A 25168-nucleotide genomic window follows, 5' to 3' on the forward strand; every position below is an offset into this window, starting at 1 on the left:
CGAGGTCCCCGATTCAACGTGATGATTGTCCAAGCCATAAAATTCCATGCAAGCCATATCATATCTAGACAATTTTGATTCTGAACCAACCATCGCTTTTTCTCTTCCACTACTACTCTCCCATGTATAGTCCTTACAAAAACAAAACGAAAACCCATCTTAAACCATGTTTCTCAACCCGCTTCCAGCCAAACCGACTTGGCTCAATCCATCAACCACGCAGACTGTACCCTTGTACTCTGGCAAGTACTTGGCGCCAGAGTACGCGCTTTCTTCATATGGTGAGCCCTCGTAAATGGGAGTATGGGTAGCAGCGCAAATATTGAATGATGCGTTTTGGTCGTAGGCGATTTCGTGGGCGTCTCGAGGGTTACGCTGGCCTCGGGAGATGACAGCACGGGCCTGATGAGACAATGTCAATGTACTATTCCGTTATATAACACTTCAAACCAATGCTAGACCTACTTGAGTAATGACAGCCTGACCAGGCTGTGTCTCGATCAACCTCCTAGCAAACACAGCAGCGGTGGCGGTGTTACCCGCATCAGAGAACACCTTCATCGCACTACGCAATGCTAATTGGATATGTTGAGTAGCAAGTTCGCAGTGAGTAAAGTAAGCGGCGAGCTCAAGGTTTCGAACGACGTTTTCGGGATCTTGGACGGCAATTCGTCGTCGTTCAACTTCCATAGTGAGGCCAATGATGTATTCTCGACAAGAGGTGACAAGCTCCTTTATCTGTTGTCCGTGACGTTAGTACATCGCGTGCAGGAGTCATCACCAAGGGTAAACTCACCTCCTCAGCATCTTCCTCGGATTCAACAACTACCAACAAAAGTTTTGACAATACATTTTTGAACGTTGCAAGCGCCTCAACAAATTTACCCCTAGCAAAGTACTTGTTGGCATCGGCCACCTCGGTTGCCTTCAGCTCGTTATAGTTGAGAGGAACGGCAGGCAGGGCGTCGCGAAGTTCGGCGGTTTCGGGATTTCGGCGAACATTGAGTCGAAGAGGAGGGAGGGAAGCGTTGGCAGGGACGTAAACGTGAGAGTGTTGGTAGGCTTGGAGGAACAAAGGCTTAAGAGGTTCAAAGTTGACAACGCCGACTTGCTTATTGAGCAACTAAGTAAAAATAAATCATTAGCTCACTATTTCATCGTCATGAAAGCAGATCAGTCCATCCACTCACAAGCATGGCAGATTCGAAAGCACCGGCGGCTGCATGGTCGATAGCCAATGCAGAGTTATTTTGCCAAATCTCATCCTCGCTCGCACCAGGCTCGACACCCTGACTCAAATCCGCCTCAGCCAAAACGTCTTCACCGTCAAACTCTTCCTCTTCGACATCAGGCACTTCGACGTTGGCGTCAAGATCCCATCCTTCATCCTCATCAGCAGCTTGCTCCTCTCCTTCGTCTTCCTCAACAGGAACATCCGCCGCCCAAGCATCCAGTTGTTCTCCACTTTCTTCACCGCCGATCAAAGCGTCGACACCACCGTTAGCAAGTGCTCGGTCAAAGAAGCTCTCACCAAGGTCCTTGAGAGGCCAGTTGGAGTCGGATTGAGAGAAGGTGATGGGAGGGGGGGCGAGGGAAGAGTGACCAGAGTTCTGAGGGGGAGGAGGCAGGTCATCCTCGGTCAAGCCAGCTTCATCAAGAATCTCCAAGGCAAGGTCGTCAAGGCCGTTGGTTTTGGCAGTGTAGTAAGCGAGGGGGTACTGGCCAGTTTCACGAAGCACAACGACACGAGATCGAACGTCACCGAGGTACAAAGAGTTTTGGAACCTAGACATATTGTCGCCTCGTTTGCCAGCGATGACTTGCATCATATTAAGCTTCTGGGTGTTGCCGGTGATCAAATAGAGGAAGGAGAGCTTGTCGAAGTTTCTAGTCTTCTGATACGCGGTCTCGACAATCTGTAATGTATTAGTAAGGCGCGACATGTAACGTAAAACCAACACTCACTTGATGATTACCTTGCTGCAACGCAGCGGCACCCAACCTCTCCCAAACGTCATGCCTGTCAACAGCCCTAGCCATCTCCAACGCAACCGCCAAGTTACCACACTCAATAGCAAGATCGAACCTAGTCTGCTCATCTTGCACAAAGTGGAGAGCGATCTCGGGGTATCCCTTCTTCTGAAGATAACCAATGATACTCTGACCAACAAGATTGCTATTTCGAATGATATGCAAGACTTCATCATAGTTCTTGCGGTTGAGAGCAAGCTTGAATCGGTACTCAGCAGGGTCAATGTTAATAGCCTGCGGCTTGGCGGAACGGTCGAGACAGTGAACGACAGAACCCTTGACTCGAGTGAGGTACACAGGCTGTTCAAGAGTTTTGATGATCCCGTTATCACCTTGAGAAAGAGCGTACTTGATGTGGTTCAAAGTGGTGTATATGAGCACACCGCTGTCGTCCCAAGCGGCAGACTTGATTCGAATCGTCTCGTGGATGAGAGCGCTTTGAGAAAGAGACTTGTTGGCAATGGTGATTGTGTGCTTGCTCAAGAGGGCGACCATGTTACCATCGGTGCTCCATACAACATACTTAACGGGAGGGGTATTGATTTCGGCAACAATCTTTTGCTGCTGAATGTCGAAAAGGACTACAGAAGAAGGAGTGGCGAGCAAAATGGACGCCGTACCGCCGTAAAATATCTCAGACGTCTGGACAGGGCACTTGATAGTCTTGGTGATAGAGTTGGAAAGATCCTTAATTTCGATGTTCTGGGCACCCTTGTCGAGGACTGCGAACCTGTTCCTTGCCACGAAGAGCGCACAGAACCCTGTACCCTTCTTACCGTCTGAAGGCACATCCCTGCCATCCTGAGCAGTAGGCGCAGTAGACTTGGGCAGAGTGATAAGTTCATAGATACCGTTATCAGAAGGAGATGTCACGATAACAGCTCGTTCAGCGGGGTTGTAGCTGAGGGTTCGAGGAGGAATGTATTGGGAGCCAAACTTGCGGACGGAGCAGATGCCTTGGCTGTTACCGCTAGATATGTCGGCCATGCGTACAACCTTGTCTTTGATGTAGAAAAGTTGATTACCAGACAAGGAGAAGGGGGGACGCTCTCGTTCAAGCTTAAAGACTATCAGACCGTTGTCGTGGCCAGCAGCAAACAAGTTGAGCTCAGGGTGGGCAGTTAACACCCAAAACCTATCGTGTTCCCGCCTAAAGGTCTGGACGGCTGTTCTCTTGGTCATGTCCCAAGCCCTGATAGTCTTGTCCTCACTCGCACTCAAAATCAACTCGTGCTTGGGGTGGAACATAGTCATGGAGACGTTGTTGAAGTGACCTCTGCAGCTGTCCACTTCCCAGGCTTTGGTTTCGGACATAAGCCAAAGCTTGACTTGGCGGTCATCACCACAAGAGACGATGAGGGGAAGGGTAGGATGGAAGGAAGCCCAGTTGACACCTCGGTCGTGACCTTCGAGGACATACTTGACTACAGCATCGGTGTTGCCAAACAAATCAGCTTGACCCTGGCTGGCACGAGCGATTTGTTCTTCGGCAGACATGGGAGCTTGAGAAGCTTGGTTTTTCTTGCGGAGACCGGAGATGTCCCATACACGAACGGTAAGGTCCATAGAGGCGGAGATGACGAGGTCGTCCCACGGGTGAAATTGTGCGCACATGATGTAGTGGTTGTGGCCGGTGAGGATGGCAATACAAGTCCTTGATTGCCAGTTCCAGATTCTGATAGTCTGGTCGTCGGATGCAGAGATAATCCAGGGGTATTCCCGATGGAAGAAAACAGTTCGGACATAGTCGAGATCTGCCACTCGTCAATGACACATTCATAAAGCTGTTCGAGTCACTCACGGCCAGTCAGAGTAAAAAGGCATTTTCTTTGTTTGTAGTTCCACACCTTGATCTTGTAATCATCACCACCGGAACAGAAGATGGGTTGAGTGGGGTGAAAACAGATACCTCGAACAGGACCTAACATATGTTAGTACTGCCATTGAATTCTCCTATGAGGAGTCACTTACCATCATGCTCATCATATCGGTCCACTAAAGTGCCCATCTGGTAGTTCCATAGTTGGATTGTTCCATTATGCAAGGACGCCGCAAGCAAGGGCTGCTTTGGGTCTACACGAGATGTCAGCGCGGGACCATGCTCCGTGCTCCTCTATGCTTCTTCAGACGTACGGAAGGCGATGCCCTTAACTCTTGGGGATTTGCTTTCAAACTATGCAAATGTGAGCTCCGATCTAATCCAGGATCCCAGCTGTATGACTGACCTTTGTGAGCATCTGCATCTTGCCCCGAGGATCTCAATCCTTCTTGGTCGTTCTCCAATAGTGTTGCGAGTCAGAAGAAGCGGGAAATCGGAGTGGACTGGTGCGGACGGCCTGTTATTCTCAGCGCTGTCGACTGATATACGATTTTGGGGAGAGTTTGGAGAGTATAGAGTTATGGGACGTTGTGGGTAATGGGTCTCTGTTGTCGGACGTGACGTGGTGAGCGGAGGGTGAGCGCGCAGAGTGCCACATTGCTTAACTCCGGCATTCTCCGATCACACCCAGTGGGTCTTCTCTATCGGCCAACTATTATTAGAGACGTCCTGCCTCGTCCGTCTGTCAGCAATTACTTACTGCATGCTGCGTTGTTTGGGGGAATCATGTGTTCTCAGTTATGTCAAAACTCTACAAGGAATTGGGTGTCTATAATTGCTCAAGCGGTTGGATTAATAACGACATGCAATAAAATCACGTTCATTCACAGTTGTCTGCTCTACAACTCATCCTTGGTCTCCTTCCCTCTTTTATGCCCATGGCCATGCGAATAATCCTCCACCTTTTTTCCGTCCCTCTCCAAATCCCTCTTGATCTGCTCCGCATGCTTCCTCACCAAACTCTCCGCTGCCTGTCGCGCACTTGCTGCCCGGGCCTTAACATCTTCAACATACTCTCCAGCAGTCTCCGGGGTAGGTGTAGCTCCAAGAATAGAGGACGCTGAGCGGGTAGCAGAGTGGATGGAGGAGGAAGCTTCTTTTTGCAAAGACGAGAGGATGGAGGATCCAGTTGAGAGAGCCTCGGCGGCGGTGGAAGAGCCAACAGAAACGAGGGATGAGAGGTAGCTAGATGCAGAAGAAGCCAGAGGCTCTTGGGTTGAGACGGCACCAAGAACTTCTTGTATCTGGGTAGCAAGCCTGGAGGCTTGCTCAGTCACGGCCTCAGCAGCATCGATGACACCCTCGCTAGCAGCATTATAAACAGACTCGGCGTACTCCCCGGGCGTCTCGGGGGTAGGGGTACCTCCAGCAGCCTTAACCATACTCCTAGTCGCGTCGTGCACATTGCTACCCGCAGTATCATAAATTGACGCGACACCCTGCTTGACGACACCAGCGATAGACTCAAGATACTCCTTTGCATACTCGGGGGAAGGCGTAGCTCCAGCAGCGCTAAGAGCAGACCGGGTAGCAGAGTGAACAGAAGAGGATGCATCGGTAGCGACGGAAGCAGCGGATTCGGTGATCACAGAAGCAACTGAAGCGGCAGAGTCGGTCGCGGCGTGATATGCAGACTCAATGTGTTCGGCCGGAGATTCGGGAGAGGGTGTACCACCGACGGCGCTCACAGCGACTCGAGAGGCATCATGCGCAGCAGAGCTCGCGGCCGCAATCACAAACTCGACAGTCTCACCCAAAGACTCGGGAGTGGGAGTGGCACCGATGGCGAGAGAAGCTGATCTAGTGGCGTCATGGACAACAGCAGAAGCGGCACCAGCAAGAGACTGAAGACCCACTTGAGCGGCAGAGTAAACGCTCTGAATGTGCTCCTTGGGAGATTCAGGAGAAGGAGTGGCGCCAACAGCCTTGGAAACTGACTTGGTCGCCTCGTGAAGGCTCGAGCTGGCTGCAGAGATGACAGAGTTGACAGCAACATTAGCAGCGCTGTAAACGCTCTCGCCGTGCTCTCTAGGAGACTCGGGGGTAGGGGTACCACCAGCGGCCTTGATGATAGTTCGAGTGGCATCGTGGACATTTGAGCTAGCGACAGAAAGGATAGAGTCGACGCTAGATTTAGCTTGTTCGACGATACCGGCGGTCGTAGTTTCACCCGAAGCAGCACTTAAAGCACTCATCACTTGTTCCTTGCCCTTGCCGATGATACCAGCGGCTCCCGCAACACCTGCAGCGGCAGCACCAGCCTCGCCTACCACAGGGAGGATGCTGACCTTTCCAGGCTCAGGCTTCTTCTCCTTGTTCTTCTCCTTCTTCTCCTTCTCTTCCTTCTTAGAATCCTCAACAGCTTCCCTGGCTTCGATACGGTCAAAAGCAGTCCTCTTAAGTATGCCGATTCGAGTTCGGAAAGCCTCGTGAATGTCATCAAGCTCGAGACGAAGTTCAGCGAAAGGTTTGGCCAGAGTGGGATCTTCGGAGATCTTGGCGTACTTTTCCTTCCAGCTGTCGGCGACTTTGCGGACTTCGTGGTACTTGTCCCAGTCCTTGACAGTGGTTTTGTCAGAAGAGGACATCTGCTATTTGTTAGCTTTACGTCAGCGAGTAGTATGGGTGCTCACCTTGGCCGCCAAGGCTTGGTAGTCATTACCCAAAATCGCATCCAACTTGTCAGATTGGTCCTTTACAATAGGCTTCCTCTCATCATAAACCCTCTCCTTCAACAAATCCAGCCTCTTCTGAATCTTTTCCACCGTCTTCCTGACCCTATTGTCAGACGTGCCGCTGGACATCTTGACTTGATCCCTGGTCAAGCTGGTGGACTGGGTATAGAGCTTGTCAAGACCCTTGAGGACATATTCAATCTCCCGATCAATCTCGGAACGCATGTTTGTGGCAAATTGGGGGAGCTTGTGGTTGAGCACATCCCTCTGGAGGTCTTGGATCTGGAAAAGAAAGCATAGTTAGCATTAGTCTACAATGTGATCAAGGAGTATTTCATTCAATTTACCTTTTCCTTCACCTGAGCTTCACCTTTCTTGCCCTCTTCGTTAATCTTGACCTTCAGGTCCTTAACAGCGCGGTCAAGCTCCTTACGGTCAAAAGGTTTCTCTTTGACTTCTTCCTTCACCTTCTTGGGTTCAGACTTGGCCTTGCCCTTGGGCCCAGCCTTGGTCTCAGCCTTCGCGATCTTGAGCTTCTCCCTGGTCTCTTCGCGCTTTGACTTTTCAGCGTCGCCAAAATAATCATCCATCCCACCCCTGGATTCCGCAGCAGTCAAACCGGTCACGGGCAGCCAATCAGCCAACATGCTCAACAGAGACTTGGGCTTTTCAGGGGTCTGGGGAAAGACAGCCTGATACACTGGCTGGACGTAAGAGATGTGGATGTGCTTGTGGTAGAGGGCGTAATAGGGAGCAAGGAAAGCGGAAGCCTGTTCGACGTAAGGGCCGACGTGAGGCTCGAGATAGACTCGGTACTGGGCGCAGGCGTGGCTTTGAGCAAATGTCAGCAGTGAATAAACGAAACTTAATTACTCACGCTTTGAAAAGCTTCCAAGTCTTGCTGATGTACTGCGCTCCAATCTCTAAGCCTCTGACAGCCCTAGGTCCGAGGACCTGGGTGGCAATTCTCTTAGCCTCCACACTTGCTCGGAGGGCATAGGGCTTGCTCCACTGGTAAGCCTGGTTTCCTTTCTCGGATGAGATCGTGTAGCCCTTGTGCGCGTATCTACCAGCATGCCCAGTAAATGGGTGGCTCGCGGCATACTGATAGAACTTTGTCACGTAGTCTCTAGTCTGGTTGGCGTAGACATTCGCTTTGGCTACGTACGGCGAGGCAAAGGCAGAGATGCGGGCAGTATAAGGGTCGGCAAACGTATGGTACTTGGCCCTGAAATAAGGGATGTGAGGCTGGATAAAGGTGAGATAAAACCTCCTCACACCTCGGCGGATTCGATTGACAACAGGCTTGATTGGTCCGTTCCAGGCCTTGACGCCGATTTGCTTGGCCTGACGCGAAGCAGGTTCAACATAGTCGATATAAGGAGCAGAGGTGGTGATCTTGGTGTGTAAGTCGTCAAGGATAGGATAGATGTAAGGCTGGAGCACCTCGCGATGATAAACATTGGCCGGATAGCAGAGGACCGGATGTGACTGGTGTTCGGGATAGCCGAGGGGAGAGAGAACAAATTTGTTCAAAGCGGATGGAGGGCCAGGAGGAGGACATAGGACTGTAGAGGCAAGCGAGAGGATGATGAGGAAAGGAATAGTGCTGACAAGTGAGAAAAAACCCCAAGGGTATCTCTTTGCCGTAGCTACAGTTCTTTTTGGCAGCGTCTGTCGCAACAGTTAGTCAAAATCAATGTTCTCATACGACACGCGACCAACCTTTGCAACCGCAGCGGTCTTGTTCGCAGCCACAGTAACTTTTTGGTTTACATTTTGGCTAGATGTGGATCTCGGCGTTGTGGGACCGTCCTTCTATTTCATCAGCTCGATTCTTCTGGCTCTCAGTGATACTTACGTAGAACTTGGGAGTGGATGGGGCACTGAGGTTTGGTTGGCTGGTCTTGCGCGCGGTAGGCGGAGTGCCCGAGGGTACTCGCTTTACAAGGGGAGGTGGCTCTGACGCCTTGGGCTTGCTCTTCGACATTACCTGTTATTTTGAAGATCGAAGATGTTCTTGACGGGAAGTGTCAGGTGCAGCGAAATGTTGATGCTCCAGCTTTCTGTCGAAACGTCATCACTTATGTGAGGGGGTGAAATATATTTACATTTCCACTTCCTCCCAAACGTTACATAAGCCCATCTTATCTCGTGCCTGAAGATTCTGCGCACGTGCGTGATCAGCAGCGTATCGATGGCCTTCCGGCATTATCACCATTTTTTCATGCCAAGTAAAGATTCTTCTATGTCTAAATAAACAAACTTGCTCAGCGAATAGCTGCCACATCCTAGCTCATGAGACTGGCCCTGAATGAAATACGGCAAAGAGTTTCAGCAGCTTCTCGATAGCTCCGACTTTCCAGAGGAGTGGAAATCTTCTGCTATCGAGTATCGCCGGGTGGGTTTGTTTCGGATACGATCATACTAGCTACACACTGAAGTGACTCATCTAGCTCAAGAAGATCATCAAAGATGTAGTCGCAGAGCTCACTTCCATGGGCCTTTCACCAGATATTCTCAACAAACTGCTCGTCGCAGACAATCATTCCGTGGTATCGGACAGGCGCAACAGCAATAGCAGTGGAACACCCGAAAATGAGCTTATAGAGTTTGAGTTTGAGAGTGAAGAAGGCAGTCCATCCGTGTTTCGGTCCGGACGTCTTCCCTTGCACCACGAACCGCAAGAAGTTCTGGTCGATCCGGTACTCGATGACGACAGATACCTCAGCACCGATAACTTACATCACCCTCATCCTCACAAGTTTAGATTACGGCTTTTGTCAGAAGCTTCCCAAGACGCTGAACCGTGTAGTATGGCCGACTTGCCTACAGCACAGAACCTGTCACAAGTTACATCGGCATATCAAAATGGTCCTTTAAACGGCAGAAGAGGATCTGAGGGAAGCCATAAGAACCGGAGGGTTGTCAAGAGAGCTGTAAGCGTAGGTCATGGCGGAATAAAGGCAGAATATGTCGTTACTGGTGAGAAACGTACGCCCCTCAAAAGAGCATCGCTGATCAATACGGTTGCAGGTGCTCCAGATCATCCAGTACCCCAGATCCGCCTTCATCTCTCAGCTCTTACATCCCACCTCCCATCTCCATCACCTCCACCATCCTTTGCCGAGTCTGAAATAGGAACAGATACAGAGACTGAAGACGAGGATCCCCCAATATACTCGGCGCCCCGAACGCCGCGAGCGTTTGATCGTTTTTGTATTCTGTCTCCAAATCCTAGCCTCAATCGAATCAACGCGGCTAAATCCCCAATCTGGGCTATCGCCAGTAGCAGGAATTTTGACGGATTGGCAGATCTATCTCTGGGAGAGGCAGCTATGGAAGAAGAAACATTGCCTACTCCAATTCAACAGTCCTTCAAGACACCTGAGGGGATACCTCACTCAGAACGAGAATTCATCATCCCCCTCTCATCAGACTTTACCTTCTTCTCTCTACTCACTACTGCACTTACCTCTCTCTCCTCTTTCCACGCCAGACAACAGATCCTCTTTCAACAATCCGTCGAAAAGCTTTGTGAAATGATTTCAAAATCCATATCGCCGCAAGCTAGTATTGAAATCCTCCCCACGCCCCTCACACCATCCAATGAAATCACACCTAGGATGCATCCCTCCAAGGCTTCTCGCAAGGACTTGTATGCATGGCGGGAGATATTCACTCTTTGGATCGAAGCACAAATATTCGAATCCAACAGCGAGAGAAACCGGGGAGAACGAACGGTGGAGGAAGCGGAGTTGAGACTACAAAAATTTGCCAATCAAGTCGTTAAGCGTGGCCTGGGGGATAGGCGCACGATGAAGGGGAAGAAAGTGAGAGAAGCATGGGAAGAGTTCCTGAGGTTGAACGTTTTATTATTGGACTTGAAGAAGTTCCAGAGTGCCAATATCAAAGCCGCAAGGAAGTAAGTCCTGTTTTGCTTCGTACTAATTTGACATGACTGATTATGGGAAAAGGATTTTGAAGAAGCACGATAAACGTACAGCACTCACAGCATCGACTGGTTTTCAGGCCTTCGTTCGGTCTACACTCACAGCGCAAATAGATGAAGACGGGAACATTTCCACATGGGTCTTTTATAATACGTCGCTTCCTCACGTCCTCCTGGCCAGCTTAACCAGTACTCTTTTACCGTACGTGGCACCTGACATTTATCAACGCATAACTGACTCTTAGCCTTCATCAGGATTCTTCCAAGTCTCGATGACTACGCTTGTTTAATTTGCACTTCAATTGCATTCAAACCAATCAGACTTGCCTGCGGCCATTTGTTTTGCGTTAGGTGCTTGGTGAAAATGCAAAAAGCTGGGAAGGGGAAGTGTCCTTTGTGTCGATCAGATGTCATTCTATTGGCTGATAAAAGTGAGTTGCGGTCTTTCTGTACGTTCATGTGGATATCGAGCTGACAGTTATGCGTAAAGCGTGTCTGGATTTGACCGTCATGAAGTGAGCGCATCCAAATTTCCTCTTAACATCTGCTGACATTGACTTTTTGTCCAGCTTCATGAAAGAATGGTTTCCGAAAGAAGTCAAAGCAAAGCAGAAGGAGAATGATGAAGAGATTGTGAAAGAGCAGGCACGAGAAACAGGTATGGACACGAGGTGTTGCATCATGTAGAGGAGTAGCCGCTATTAGTTATATCTTCTCACTTTCGGGTTTTATGAGTGTCATGGCATATACCACAGAATAAGAATCAAAAACGAGAATATTCTGCATTGAGACAAAAAGGATAAGAGTAACAAATCAAACGTGTCGGATGTCGAAATTGATATGTACCTGCTACTGTGCGGATGTAGTATTGCAAATCGCAAAGGACCTTCTAAGCCGGCAGAGTCGATGTCGGATGACAGAGGGGTAAGACCCCACCAAAGGAAAATCTGCCAGCAATCCTTTCTGTGCCCCCTAACATGACTTGACACCAATGAGCTACGTACCATTGTGAGGCTTTCATCTATCCGTATCGGACAGTATCTTAGAAAGATGATGCTGGTAATCCAACTATCGCCTTCACAACCCCTCATCCCCATAACCAACTCCAATCCACTCCACAACATCCGTCGTCATCAAAAGATGTTCGCCCTCCTCACAATCTTCACTCTTTTGTCTTTCCTCATCCCCTCTCTCGCCCTCCCGACAGTTCGCAACAACGTCCTTCTCAACTCTACCGCCGCACCTCCCAAGCGCGAACCGACTTCTGTCATCGTTTCCATCAATATCCCCATCTACACTTCGATGTTGTCCAACTTTTCCAATCCGGATGATTCAGAACCAAGCGCCTTGGCTGGACCGGGTACGATAGGATTGCAAATTTGGGAGGGTGATGTAATCGAACATGAGTGGAAGATCTCTGAGAAGGCGATTAATGATGATGGTGATGCAAGTCTCGATGTTTGGAGCCTACAAGCAAGTCTTTCCTGGATTGATGGTGGGCTGAGAAGGCTGATCATTAATCAGTGCCACCTTATTTTGACAAGCTCTGTGGCCTCAAACTCCCACTTTGTCTTCACCCTCAGTCCCAAGTCCCCATTCATCAGTGGTAGTATGGCTAGCGAGATTGTTTTCGAGTGTTACGATTTGCAGCGTCTGAAAGATGGCGTGTGTGATAAGGACTACGACCCTTCTTTCAATTCAGTAAGCTTGAATGACAAGGATAACATCGCGAGCATTGACTTTGAAATTTTCGGTGCAGAATGATAATGACATTCGAGAGATGGACTGAAAAGGTCGGCACCACATCAACCGCTCTGTACGGCTCAGTGCACGCCGTGAGCCCTTAGTTGTTATATCATTTCCTGATTTCCCGATGGCATCAATCATGCGATACTGATACAACATACCATCTCGTAGTATTATACTGTCCTTGCCCTGATGTAGACTATCTCCCGATTCCGCATCCTCCATCTCTTTCGTGTACTTCCATGCAAACCCTATCGCAGCTCCATTCAGCGCATCTGGAGCATTTGTATGCCCCAAAATACCCACATGAGGAACATATCCGCCTAGGCGGAATTGAAGGCGCGGGAGCAATTGCAGATAAATATGGTGGAACTGGTTCGGCAGGCTATACAGCATGACATGAGATGAGCCGGTCAGTCTTCAAAGTCAAGCTATTAACGTACAAGCTCGTCTAACCAGTCTTTCAAGCTCTTCTTGTTATATAGGATCCGTCTGACATTTGCCGTTTGCTTTTTCCTTGCTGGAAGTTGTTGTAACGGTCCTGGGGCCGGTGTTTGCGATGATTCAGCCGGGACAAAAGACGAGGCTGGAATATCTGTAGGATTTGTTCTCTATCAAATTGAGACGGGTGTCAGCTGACGGCACGCCCCTTTCGGCATTACCATAAACATACTTCGAGGTCATCCAATCTCCTCTGTACTCTCCTTGCTTGAAATTCCTGTAAAGCATCGTTTTGTCGAGACGAAGAGACAGAGGGTTGAGATGGTTGAGATGCTTGAGATGCAGGTTGTCGAGCTTTTGGTAGCCTGTCAGTTCACAAAGGGTCAGGTCTCCGAGACCGCTTACGTTGGTTTCGGCGGGGCATTTTGTAGCTTACAGAGGAAATTAACGATGGATGATGTAGCAGATTAGATTGTTTTGTAGCCTCGAAGTCCCCTGAGACTATAAGTAACGATGGCATCTCCAGATACGTACCGAACTCGCCGGTTTGCGGCGAGCCTATATGATGGTTGACGCAAGAAGCGAGGTTGACGACGAACTTCGTTGTTTTGTTCGTCATGCAAGCTGAAAAGCCTGGTGGTTTTTGGTGGATGATGGCTCGCAGCTACGAGGCTAGTAGTAGTATATATCTGTGCCCGCGTTTATATTTCGCCAACGAACTGAATTCAAGGAATCACGGCTGCTTCGACTTCTCATATTACATGACAGTCCCATCATTAGCGACTCGTATGTGGATGACATCTGTGCAGATATTCTTCCTCTATTCTCCACAACCTCCAAGGAATCTAAAAAAACATAGCATGAAGGTACACAGAAAGGTTACGACTACACTTTGAAAGAAATAAAGACACTATGGACACAAGATGGACGTCACAATCTACAGTTTGACCCATGCAAGGTATCAAACGATACTCCCAAACTTCTGGAAAAGCAATAATCAATGGGGAATACTGTCCACTACCAACTCAATCGTGAAAAATTCCCTCATCCATTAAGACAAGCTCAGCTGGGTGGACACACGGTCTGCGAACCCATCTTCCGTTACTATTTCCACCCCACTGCCTATTTCCTCATCGTCCCCATCCGCTCCACTATCCATGCCAGCCTCTTCCTCGTCATCGTCATCAAACTCCACATCGGTCGCCGTGTCTTTACCCTTCTTTGACCCACTAACGCTCTGAACGCCATTGGTGCGTTCATCCGCTTCCACAGGCTTGACCCATCTCTTCCACCATTTACCGGCTAAGAGCTTGATCTCATTATCAAGCCCAAGATACTCGATATTACGGATAACGCCTTGCCATGTGGCGAGTCCCCTGGACAAGCAATGATTGAAGTGACCAGCATCGTGCCAATACAACCAATGAAGGAGTACACCGAAGCTTGACGGGTCTGGCAGTGGGACGTAGAGCACTCTCTGTCGGCCATGTTTTGTAGGCAACACTTTTGCGCCGCGGTATATCGGGGACTGCCAAACAAGACGACCGTACTGATCGCGTTGGGTGGGGGTGGTGACATGAGCTGTGGCGGAGCTGATAAGGCTGTGGAAAAGTGTCGATTGGGTGGTCAGGTAATCCTTGTGAAGGGGGAATACGAGACACTGCTAGAAAGTCCAGATTAGTAATAGGACAGCTGATCGTTTAAGACGTGCTACTTACTTCGACTTGATTGTATCCAGGTAAACTCCCTCTCCTCCCCGAAGCACCCATGTGTCCCTCAGTCGTTGAGCTCGTCACAACATCTGGCTTGATCCCAAGGTCACCATCGGATACCCCAGCAGGAATTGGACGCCAGTATGCCCTGGTGGCCTGCTGCTCAGCGAGCGACAGGTTCGAGTTCGCCATTTGAGACTGTTCATTGAAACTGGCGGAACTCATTCCGATAGGAACCGCTGTCTGAGGCATCTTCGGCCGACACTCAGCCTTGTTAACTTTGTGGGTACGGCGAGTAGGAACAACTGGTTAAGGCATGAAGGCGGATCATCAGCCTTGCGTTGAATGGAAACACGTTGCAAAGGATGTTTATATATATTGTCAAAGGATCGTGCGATCACTTACCAATTTGACAGTCCGCACTCTCCGGAGAATACCAGTATTTCGGCGCCAGCTCAACAAGCTTCTTCATCACAAAACTCCTCGGGATCTCATCTAAACTGACTTGGTACGGGTTCGGTGCTTTACCTGACTGTATCGGCTGTAAAGGAGTCGCAGGAGCATCAGCAGGGGCGGATTGGTTGAAGCACCTTGAGTCGGGGGAGATCGGAGCAGTCAGGAGAGGGGCCGGTGAAGGATAAGGAAGGTGGCGGAAGCCTGAGCTGGGTTGAGGAGTTAGAAGGCCACGTGTCGATGATACACCGTGCTGGGCTGATCTCATGCCATGAGGACTGAGAAGTGCAGGACGCGCACCTCGTCGGGTAGCCATATTCATCGAGCCTGCAGCTGTACCAAAAGTATACGAAGCAGGTTCTGGCGGAACATTTGGCGCTGAATCAGTAGGCTCGATTTCGATTGAGGTTAGTGAAGGTTGAGATGGCTCGAGAGGTTGTGATGTAGTTGGAAGCTCTTCTTTGACTACACTCTCTGTAGTTTTTACGTTTGTCATGACTTGCGTCAAAGGACCACGGGGTAGTCTGGGTGACGGGAAAGGGACTATATATGGCGAATGGGAGAGACGCCTGGCTGAGCGCAAAGAATTCGCTGAGGAAAGATTGCTGGATGCTGTATGGATGAGGTGAATAGGATCTGGGCGATGACTGTTGGAAGGGGGAGTGTTGATACGGACTGAAAATGTAGATGAAGAGATGCCTTTTTGTCCCGGTGTTACAGTAGGGACAGGACGCTTTGGAGACAATTCTCGTAAACTTCCCAAGGATAGCGAAGATGTTCTGAAAGCGTGTACTGTATGGTTTGGTGCGTATGATTCTTGAAAAAGTGGATGGGGACGGATCCCAGTGCTCGCGTGTTCCTGTACGTCAGATGGGGGTGTGGTTGTACCGGTCGATGAAGACAATGAGGAGCTGTCCTTTTTAGCCTTTTGTTCGACGAACGGATTATTAGCCACACAGTCGACATCCATCTCATCTTTATCCGCTATCCTCCCCCATCCTGCCTCTTGGAAAACTGTTGGCATTTGGTACCCGATTGCCGCGCGAAGCTTCCACCCGAAAACAAAAGGACCAGAAGGCGATTTATCTCTTTGAGATCTCTTGTCTTTTGCCTAATTTAGGAATGTTCCTGAAATATGACGAGGTCGTCTTTGGTCCCGCTAATTTAAGCTAAATTAGCCGGCAACTGAACCCTAAATAAACACAACCTCCAGAACGCACCGAGAAATAAATGCTAGGTCGGCGATCCCCGCATAAAAGAACAAAAGAGCAGCAACAGAAATAGACAGTGAACAAACAAGGGTCGCAGGGTTGGTGACAAACAACAAGTTATGGATTTGGCTGCTTCCTCGGCCTTAAAAATACGGAGCTAATCGCACCTGGTATAGCACGTTAGGCGCTGCCTCTGTGATTACGCCACTGTACTGACCGATTAGTGCCTTGTCGATTGGCTGGAGGAGGAAAGAGGGGAACAAGAGTGCGATAGAAGAGTTATTGTTTGCGATAAATATTACTGAAAGTAGGGCCTTTTTGCTTGTCAGATCCCCTTTCTACTTGTTGTTTGCGGAAGCCAAATAATCGTGCTCGAGAGAAGGTTAATGTTCAGTGTTTACTGCAATATAATATATTTTTCATTGCCGTCAGCTCTGGCGGCCTCGCGATGCTGTACGCCATTTATTACAGCATCGAGAACGTTTGAACCTACTCTCTATAATTGTCGTTAAGTTGCTGGAGGTATTGAAAAAGAGTAAACGTCTGCCGTTGGTGAACAGAGAGCAGTCGGCGGTACGACGTCGCCTTGTTGTTGTAGCGCGGCGAAGGTGGATGTATATATTATACCTGCTAACTAATAGTGGATTACTCAATGAAGGCCGGCACTACCAAAGGGTGAAGGGATACCTTGCTTGGGTTCTTATGTATGTATGGCTGATAGTTAGATATTAGATTCTTTAAGCATTCCAGAAACCATTTTGCTAGTTATATAGCTTCTCCGAAGGCAATCGCCCTTGCATAATAACACTCGCCACCATCATCATCGCCCTGTTCTACCTTTCATGTTTCTAACATGTTCAGGCTATCTTGACACTCATTGGATTGAACAGATAAACCGGAAGGTCGCTTTGAAAGCAAGGCATCATCAAGGGTGGTTAGTAACTGGAGACAACAAAGGAACATCACATCTCCCCGGTTTCTACTACTTCATTCAGCCTCGATTCTTCATGAGCATAAAAGTCATACAAGCTTCTCGAAAGCCTCACAAGGCATTTAGGGAAAGGAAACTGATATAAGTCCGTAAAACAATAATTTCGGGTCGGTGCGCCAGTACCTGCGTGATAATATAGGATAACGGTAAACGGTTGAATGTATACCGACTTCATTTTATGCTAAAACTGGCCATCAACAGGCGGACCGACGAATCATTGCAGGCCAGCTTGAGGTGTAGTACTTGTTGATACGTAGAAACCGACAACATTTCTAGGATGGTGTTCAATCCCTGGATAATCATGGCATCTCCATATATCATTCATGCCACTGCTGCTGCTCTGTTATGCAAATAATTCCAGTTCCCTTGGGGGAACCCGGCGGGGCATGAGGAAGAGCGTCACAAGAAGTAGGCACCAGTAGAGCGTTTCATCTTTCATTCAGCTTTTACCTAGTAACAACAACACCATGGTAGTAGTCATCAGTAGTGGCTATTGTGAGCTTGGAGAAGGTTAATCCTGAATATCCTCATGAGTTTGGCAGCTAGCAAGCAGGGTAAGTACAGCTGTTGTGCTGCACCCACTGAGTCGCAGTCAGTCTTCGCACACCAAGTCAAGAATACAACTTGATCAAATGACATATCGTCCATGAAGACCACCGACTGTATTGAACACTGTGAATGCGATGGACTTCGGAGAAGGAGATCCCGAACGCATTGAGCCAAGTGGAATTTTGAGATTGTCGGCATTAGAAGTTTAACTGTGACTTCGTCTGCAAGGAAGATATACCGAACGCGTTTCCATCGTAAAATCAGGCGGTCACACAATCATTCAACGTCCAAGCAAAATGGATCACATCATGCCTTTGGCGTTGTTCCAAATAGCATATCAGGTCAAACCTTTTTCTAAAATCATGCATCCGCAATTCCACTGCCGCCAATGCTCCTAGAAATATACGAAAGCGCCGGCAGCTGTCTTTATCATGTGTGTAATAGGTTGTGATTTGAGTTGATGACACCTTTGGTGATGAGTAGATGTCGAGATTGGATAAGAGTAAGAGGCTGATCGTTGAGGAAGTGTGGTAAACAAAGGCTTTACGAGGGTTGGTTGGGAGAGTCAGAGGTGTATTTTGAGGTGTCGACGCCGTGGGAGTTGTGGTTGGCAACGTTGAACCTGTACATAAGTGGTTAATGACAATGTGAGAGAGATCTCCACAGAACGCTTCCAGATGACAGGTAGTTAACACTGGCCCCAGCTTGGTACTCTCTCGAGACCCTGTCCGCCCTTTCCAACCCCTGGCGTCCATGACTGATCCATCAGATTTGCCAGTTTCCACGATATTACGACCGTACGCCCGTTGCGACCCACACTTTTCCATCTCTCCTCCATATATTCCACTTAGAAAAGCTGGACTTACCAAGGGAAAGCGTGCAACTTCAACTGAGACCACGTAGAGTTCCTCGCCGCAACACCTTGGAGATAAGGATCGAGCTGACTCTCGCCGTACAGAGGCTTGCCCTCCCTGGCTCGTTGGGAAAGCTCGGTTTGGTCCTTCTGAACTTCGGCCGCGTTTTCCCTCCAGCCCCAGAATCGGACTAAAGTTGATCAGATGATGTTAATTCATGCCCTTTTTCAGAAAAAAGCTGACTTACAAGTCGATTGTTGGTAAGCGAGCAAGAAGCCACCGAAGAAACCCAAGATACCAGTCAATCGGAGGGCATTTCGGAGGCTTGCAGGGTTAGACCTTGTAGGGTCTACGCGTTCTACATTTCCTCGTCAGTCTTCATCCCTTTCGCTCCATTGTTGCTATCTTGATATCATTGCCGTATCCTTGTCCCCCCTGTCGCATTCCGAGCACACATCCCTCCCCATGTCTACATTTAACACCCACCATAAAGCCACAACAATCCAGGTCCAGCAGCGGCGGCTCCAGCCCACAAGGCATAGTCGTTCGGTCGCATGTACCTGACCACCCTGCTGAAATGGGGGTCAGAGTCGATGAGGGGGTATGGTCTGGGGACTTCCTTGAGAGGCATTTTGAGGTTGTTTGAACGAGTTGTATTTGTAGTATGCACTCGAGCAGGTCCAGTCAAATTGGGTGAAGCTGAGTGGGCCTTCGTCCGCATACGGTGAGCGGAGTTAGGCGGGAACATGAAGTGTGGCGGATGAAGACAAGGAAGAGAACAAAGTGATGATGCAATTGACAAACCTGAAAACGATGACGCAACGACCGACGGCAACGAAACGAGTAACGGAAATAACGAACGAACTGACTATCATTTCACTGCCAACGGCCATATGTCGAGGACATGGACATGCATAAGTCTGACCTGCTAATGAATAATCCAGAAATACAGCAACCTAGGTGATTTGCAACATGCGGTGTGGAAAAAGTGCTTGAAGGACTGTCTTCTCGTGTCATCATCACCATCATCTCCCTTCATTTCTCTGATTTCTCGAACTTTTGATACTGGAATTGCATGGGATAATCATGCCAACTTAAATTTGTGGGAAGATTCCACGATTGGAACCTCACAAGGAAATAATGTGTCTGCAGCCTAATATGACGTACAATAACAATGAGAGAAAAAAAGTGGAATGCCGGGTTCTTGAATCGTTATGTGCTTCTATTTTGGTTTTTTTCCTCTTTTTTTTCTTCAACCGTTCAATCAACGTCATCCATACCGGCCGCCGCAGTCGCCGTATTCTCCTCGGTCCATGAAGGCTTTGAATCAACGGCTAAGCGTTTCCATCAGTCACTGCTAATTTTCAACTCTTGAGGATGACGAGAAAGGATACGAACCTTCAGTACGACAAGCGGGACAAGAATTCTTTCCCGTTGTCAGCCACTGATCAACACAATCCTTGTGGAAGGCGTGACGACAGCCCAAGATACGGCAATCCTCTTCTGGATCATAACCTGACAGGCAGACCTAAGAAGCCATTATGTCAATAAAATTCATAATAATGGAAATGACCAACTTACAAGACATTGTTCGACACAGCTATCAATTACTTCGCCTGTTTCCCCCTTATCCTCCATTTCCTTCCCTTTGATCACCTGCAGTCCACTATTGTCGAGCTTCTCCTTCTCAACAGTCTGGTTACTCGCCGATCCTAGAAGGTCACCTACAAACTGGAGTTCTTCATCTGTCATCGCACCACCATGAATGAGAGAAGGCATCCTCAAAACAGGATGTGACCGGGGGTAGTTACCACCGATAACATAAACAAGATAGGTGTTCAACGGTCCCGAAGGGGGTGTGCGAGGAGATGCAGGAGATGTGGTTCGACGCAGGTGGGAGAGAAAACGCTCGCGAAGGGAACGGCGGTCTCTTTCGGGTGGTGAAGAGGCCGCACGCCCCTGCCGGGTTGAAATAGTAGCAGGCTGCTCCTCTTCATGACTTTGGTCATGATCGCGAAGTATACCCTCCCTTTCCTGACTATCCTCCTCACCCGCATTCTCTTCGGTACCTTCGCCCTCGCCTTCGGATGTGGGAGGCCGAGGCGGCACTTCACCATTGACGAAAGGGAATTGAGGGTGGGAAACAAGGTCATCCGTGGTCATGGCTGGATCATGACGGATACTTCGTACGCCGATAAATATGCAGGGTATCAGAGGCTCGTCATCTTGCGTCTGTGCCCGCGTGTGTGGTTGAGCTCGTGATTGATTGTTACCGATTGTAGGCGTCTGCTGCTCCGCTGTTTCCTGTGGAGAGGCTGTTCTAGCAATATCGTCCTCAGTCTGAATCTCATTTCCATTGTTTTGGCCACCCTCGGAGACTTGACGACCCTCAATTCGCCGCCCTGTAATTGGTGATATGGCAGGGAAAGTGTGCACTCTGAAAAAGTTCAACCGTCTAGGTACACCATCTCGACCACCAGTCACGGAGGGAACTTCTCTTCGGACACCTGGAAGGTTTTGTCCTAACTGCGAATGAAAAGTTGGAATGGAGTTGGAAGTAGAGGTGGGATTCTCAACAGCGGTCAATTGGGTAGATGTTGCTCCGGCAGAGACTGAGATGTTGTCTGCCCTACTTGTGGAAGGATCAAGGCTGGCGTCTGCCATAGACCGCACTACGTCTTCACCATCTCGAGCACTCGCCTCCTCGTCTGCTTCAGGTAAAGGTCCAGCAAAAGCTCTTACAGCATCCACAAGCTCCTCTTGCAGCCCTTCAAGGAAGGTTTGGAACTCTGAAGAGATGGCTTCTTCAGCTGCATCGGCTGCAGGATCTTGACTTGGTGGAGGTGGATCAGCAGGGGAGGAAGCGGCTGTCGAGGAGATCTCTGTAGTGCCTAATGTGGTGTTGGGACTGGTAAAACCTTCTACTCTGTTGTCACGAAGAACATTGCGGAGATAATTCCCCAAGGACGCCTCGACGGTCTGGTCTGTTTGCTGCCTGGGGCGATTGGGTCTCAAGCGGCTGAGCATAGATTCTAGTGTGGAAGAAGGTGAAGGGCGTTGAGGCTGAACAGCAGAGGCGAGGCTGGGGCGATTGCCTCCTGGAGCGAGTAGGGTAGTAGCCGTTGCTGCAGCGGCCACACTATGTAGCTTGTTAGCTATGGAGTACCGTCATACGACACAGACGTACGTGAGAAGACCACTAATCATGTTCGCCTGCTGTTGCAGAGTCACTCCTTCCCCGTCTTCACTGGGCGCCTCGACCCTCTCTCCTACTCTACTTTCGGAAGCCCTTCTCGGTCTCACACTACTCGTTCGATCTTCACTATCCCGTTCCAAGGTGGTGTGAAAGCCCACATCTTCTTCATTACGTTGAGCTCTCTCCCTTTCATTTACATCTCTGTTTTGAGCCTCCTCCATATCAGGAAACGTATGTGTCTGTGCCAAACCTTGTACTATCAATACTGCACCGGTAGGCACTCTCCTTCTTTCGGTCGTCGACTCGAACCTCTCCCTGGTTTCATTCAACTGCCGCTCAGTCTCAGCTAGTTCTTCCCGAGCTTCGCGCAAACGGGCAGCGAGGTCTTCCATTGCTGAAGAAGGGACCTCTTCATCTGCGGCTCCTGTTGAGGGTGGAAGTTGATGTTGAGATAGAGATTGAGGTTGGGGTTGACTGATTAGGGGATCATGGAAATCACGAGAGGAGGAAGCCAGAAGACCAGCGTTAAGTCGAGCTGACATGGAGGTAATGCGATCAGCTAAATTGCGAGCTTGGGACATAGCTCTCTGCAAATTAATCCTGGCCTCAGCTACGGTGTGATTTCCAGGGGTCGAACCACCTACGCCAGCCGCTGTCACGCCTACACCAGTCCCCAACGTGGATGAAGTAGGCCCCACAACGTTCTGAGAGGAATGTCGCCTCAAAAATCTCTCCACAACGGGCGCAGCAGGAGAATCTGCAGGTGGCCATTCAGGGCCGAGGGTGTCGCGGATAGTAGACAACGTTTGAAAACGTTCCTCGGAGAGAGAGTCGTCAGATGAAAGTGTAGGAGATAAGGTTGCCGACTGACCGGGCGTTGATGTGGATTGGGGATAAGGCTGAGTAGACCAACTTGTTCGAGAAGTTGAAACCGAGGGCATGGGTTCGTCCTCACGGTCAGCCCATGTCCGGGACGACGATGGTCCAGACTCTTGTCTCTCTCCCATCCTCGGCTTTTTTCTCTCGATGCCACTCAATCTCGTATCACCGACAGTGGAAGCTTGCCTCATACGTTTCCCTCCACTCCCACTACCGGTTCGCTCCATCTCCACCTCCACATTGTTCTTCTGTTCCTCACCAACGTCGCTAACAGGTTGTGACGAAGAAGTATCGGTTGCGTGTCTCCCGATATTGGATAGACGACGAAAAGATCGAAGAGGGTTTGAAGAGGTCCGTCGTGAAGCCGGACGACCGTCGTTACCATTCGGTCGGTCGTTGGGCGAAGGTTGTGATTGTGAAGATCCCATTGCTGCTTTTGTCAACGGTCGTACTTTCGAAATAATTCCCACTACTCACTAAATGAAGAGCTGTACCTAATGAATTATGAATGTTGTCTTGCCGATTTATACATGCACAGGACGTGTGCGTTATAGCAGACCTTGCTGTGTGTCCTCGTACCCTTATGTCCTCGCTCGTGCGGGTCGTTTCTGATTCTTTGGCGAAGTGGGTCCGCCAAAGCGGCAAAGGTAAGTTTTGTCTAGTTTTGGGTTGTTACCACCTGCCGTCTCCAAGGCTCCAAGATATACAAAAACGTTTCAAAATGAAATAGAAAGAGATGCAGACCGAATGATTGATTATTATATTACTCATCACCACCAGAGGGCAGGCGAGCGGCGACGGACTATGCCGCGATGAGCACTGCTGCTGTGCCGTGATTGACTGATGACGGCTGACGACGAGTAAGAAATCGGCCATTTCACACTTATGCATATGCTTGTCTTCTTGATCAGTCAGAGAATTTGGTAGAGCATAAGCTGATAAGCCATGAGTAGTGGTTACTGTATGTCGAGGACTACGAAATCGAGCCTGTTGGACCGCGAGTGGCTGCCGACCAGGCGGCGACGCCGGCGACGACTCGATTCGATCGACAACATTCTCGATTACGGCGAAACAAACAACCAGTAGTGGGTAACAATAGACACATCTGTGTTTCCCTCGTGTATCACTCGTGGGACTGTGTATGTCTTCGGCCTTTGATTATCCCTCTGCCAGAGTTATTTGGTTCGAGCACAGAGCTCTACTCACTTTGAATGGTTGACCGAATCATCATCGTTGGCTGACACTTTATGACTCGATGATCCTTTACGAAGAAGACAAATGAGGCGATGTGTAATTTGTATTAGAGACAACGAAGTGCTTCGTACGCTGATGTATAAAAGTACTGACCTTGGCCCATGTCCTGTCGATCGTTATCATTCCTAATTTATATATTTACAACCCGAATCCAATATCATCCATCAAGAAGACGTGGTATCAACAGACGCCACTCCAACGCCACTCCTTCCCTTAACTCCAAACAGTCAGTTCGCCTCTCAGGAAAACCCTCTAGACCCCACAAGGTACCCATTTAGCACTCAGAATCAATCGCCTCAAGTTACAACAAGCGTGGTTCACAGAATGGAGAAGTAAACCTATCAATCTGGTTGGGAAAGGCGAGTGGATGGCTGACGGTGAGGAGCTGGAAGTAGGTATTTTATCATTGATTTTGGGCTGGTTATATGTACTCATTTGTGTTTTTGAAAGACGCAAGATTCATAGGTAAGTTACATCTCATGATCCAAAGCTCAGATTAACTGAAACCCCAAAGCATTACCTTCTTCGTATAGGTAAGCTTCCCTTTCAAGCCATGGCGGGTAACTGATTCACATGGTGAAGCTATGAGCAGTATGTTTCTCCATTACTCTGTCCCAGTTATTACAAGCTAAGAATAGGCAGTCAGTTTCTTTGAGCATGTCAACAAAGTCCTTAACGCACCTTGTTCCAACAACCAACAAATTGGGATATTGGATATTGGCACTGGCACAGCATCGTAAGCGTGACCTCCGTCAACGGGTTGAAAAAAGCTAAGAGACTTTAGCTGGGCGATTAACATGGCTGAGAGCTTCCCGCAATGAGTAATCTGGCGTCAGTTGAGGTACATGAATTGACGAGGAACAGGGCAGACATCATAGGATAAAGAATAATGGTCGAGCAGGGAAAGGTTAATTGTCTCAGAATGGACTCTGCCCGAACTCAACACTCGTGCGTGGATGATGGTCGAATGGAAACAGTGCTGACTTTTGATATGTATGTGCCCGTCAATTGCGAGTAAGTCCATGTCAATTCCTTTCTGGCATGAGGCTGACCGTACTCAGCTTCGATATGTACCAGTACGTTAACCCCTTCCTGACCTATCAACTTAACTTCCTCATTTAGTTGTCCAGCTCCACCTCTACCTTACACTCCATGCTCCATCTGTGTCATCCATCTTCATTTCCCATCCATCTCACCATTTCTTCTCTCGCACACATCATTCATCTCCACAGTCGATCTCCTCCAGAAGGATTACTTCTTTTCACTGATATTGTCGGTCCGCCAACAATCGAGAATGGCAGTGTGAGGATGGGTGTGAGGGCATGGTGGAACGCGTACATGAGGG

At 49.0% G+C, this 25168-nt stretch overlaps 7 protein-coding genes across 7 annotated transcripts; 1 reads left to right on the plus strand and 6 right to left on the minus strand.

The window, feature by feature from the left end:
* Nucleotides 1–15: 15 nt before the first annotated feature.
* On the minus strand, nt 16–4431 carry CNG00480 (coatomer alpha subunit, putative). The gene is made up of 9 exons (XM_571751.2): nt 4257–4431; nt 4165–4204; nt 4003–4104; nt 3833–3952; nt 1966–3785; nt 1191–1916; nt 797–1123; nt 466–738; nt 16–402 (listed from the first exon to the last, which is right to left on the minus strand). Exons 1-9 carry the CDS (start codon nt 4272–4274, stop codon nt 160–162), a joined length of 3669 nt encoding a protein of 1222 aa, XP_571751.1. The 5' UTR covers nt 4275–4431; the 3' UTR covers nt 16–159.
* Nucleotides 4432–4749: 318 nt separating this feature from the next.
* On the minus strand, nt 4750–8608 carry CNG00490 (hypothetical protein; the record flags this gene model as incomplete). The annotated part of the gene is made up of 6 exons (XM_571753.1): nt 8447–8608; nt 8311–8400; nt 7463–8259; nt 6933–7416; nt 6544–6867; nt 4750–6498 (listed from the first exon to the last, which is right to left on the minus strand). The coding sequence occupies exons 1-6, from the start codon at nt 8573–8575 to the stop codon at nt 4750–4752; spliced, it is 3573 nt and encodes a 1190-aa protein (XP_571753.1). The 5' UTR covers nt 8576–8608.
* A 220-nt stretch (nt 8609–8828) lies between these two features.
* Nucleotides 8829–12174, plus strand: CNG00500 (conserved hypothetical protein). Its single transcript, XM_571755.1, has 7 exons — nt 8829–8986; nt 9042–9570; nt 9622–10510; nt 10563–10739; nt 10793–10968; nt 11028–11052; nt 11107–12174. Exons 1-7 carry the CDS (start codon nt 8900–8902, stop codon nt 11222–11224), a joined length of 2001 nt encoding a protein of 666 aa, XP_571755.1. The 5' UTR covers nt 8829–8899; the 3' UTR covers nt 11225–12174.
* Nucleotides 11308–13222, minus strand: CNG00510 (expressed protein). Its single transcript, XM_572183.2, has 4 exons — nt 13130–13222; nt 12957–13078; nt 12727–12894; nt 11308–12668 (listed from the first exon to the last, which is right to left on the minus strand). Exons 1-4 carry the CDS (start codon nt 13146–13148, stop codon nt 12483–12485), a joined length of 495 nt encoding a protein of 164 aa, XP_572183.2. The 5' UTR covers nt 13149–13222; the 3' UTR covers nt 11308–12482.
* A 289-nt stretch (nt 13223–13511) lies between these two features.
* Nucleotides 13512–16357, minus strand: CNG00520 (expressed protein). Its single transcript, XM_024657490.1, has 4 exons — nt 16318–16357; nt 14842–16267; nt 14443–14741; nt 13512–14387 (listed from the first exon to the last, which is right to left on the minus strand). Exons 2-4 carry the CDS (start codon nt 15911–15913, stop codon nt 13776–13778), a joined length of 1983 nt encoding a protein of 660 aa, XP_024513289.1. The 5' UTR covers nt 15914–16267; nt 16318–16357; the 3' UTR covers nt 13512–13775.
* Nucleotides 16358–17958: 1601 nt separating this feature from the next.
* Nucleotides 17959–19135, minus strand: CNG00530 (conserved hypothetical protein). The gene is made up of 4 exons (XM_571757.1): nt 18981–19135; nt 18742–18852; nt 18507–18684; nt 17959–18262 (listed from the first exon to the last, which is right to left on the minus strand). Exons 1-4 carry the CDS (start codon nt 19123–19125, stop codon nt 18184–18186), a joined length of 513 nt encoding a protein of 170 aa, XP_571757.1. The 5' UTR covers nt 19126–19135; the 3' UTR covers nt 17959–18183.
* A 256-nt stretch (nt 19136–19391) lies between these two features.
* CNG00540 (conserved hypothetical protein) lies at nt 19392–23289 on the minus strand. Its single transcript, XM_571759.2, has 5 exons — nt 23047–23289; nt 21682–22999; nt 20076–21633; nt 19893–20022; nt 19392–19828 (listed from the first exon to the last, which is right to left on the minus strand). The coding sequence occupies exons 2-5, from the start codon at nt 22995–22997 to the stop codon at nt 19755–19757; spliced, it is 3078 nt and encodes a 1025-aa protein (XP_571759.1). The 5' UTR covers nt 22998–22999; nt 23047–23289; the 3' UTR covers nt 19392–19754.
* Between the last annotated feature and the right edge of the window lie 1879 nt (nt 23290–25168).

Source organism: Cryptococcus neoformans, assembly GCF_000091045.1.
Source record: "Cryptococcus neoformans var. neoformans JEC21 chromosome 7 sequence".
In the NCBI taxonomy this organism is placed as follows: domain Eukaryota; kingdom Fungi; phylum Basidiomycota; class Tremellomycetes; order Tremellales; family Cryptococcaceae; genus Cryptococcus; species Cryptococcus deneoformans.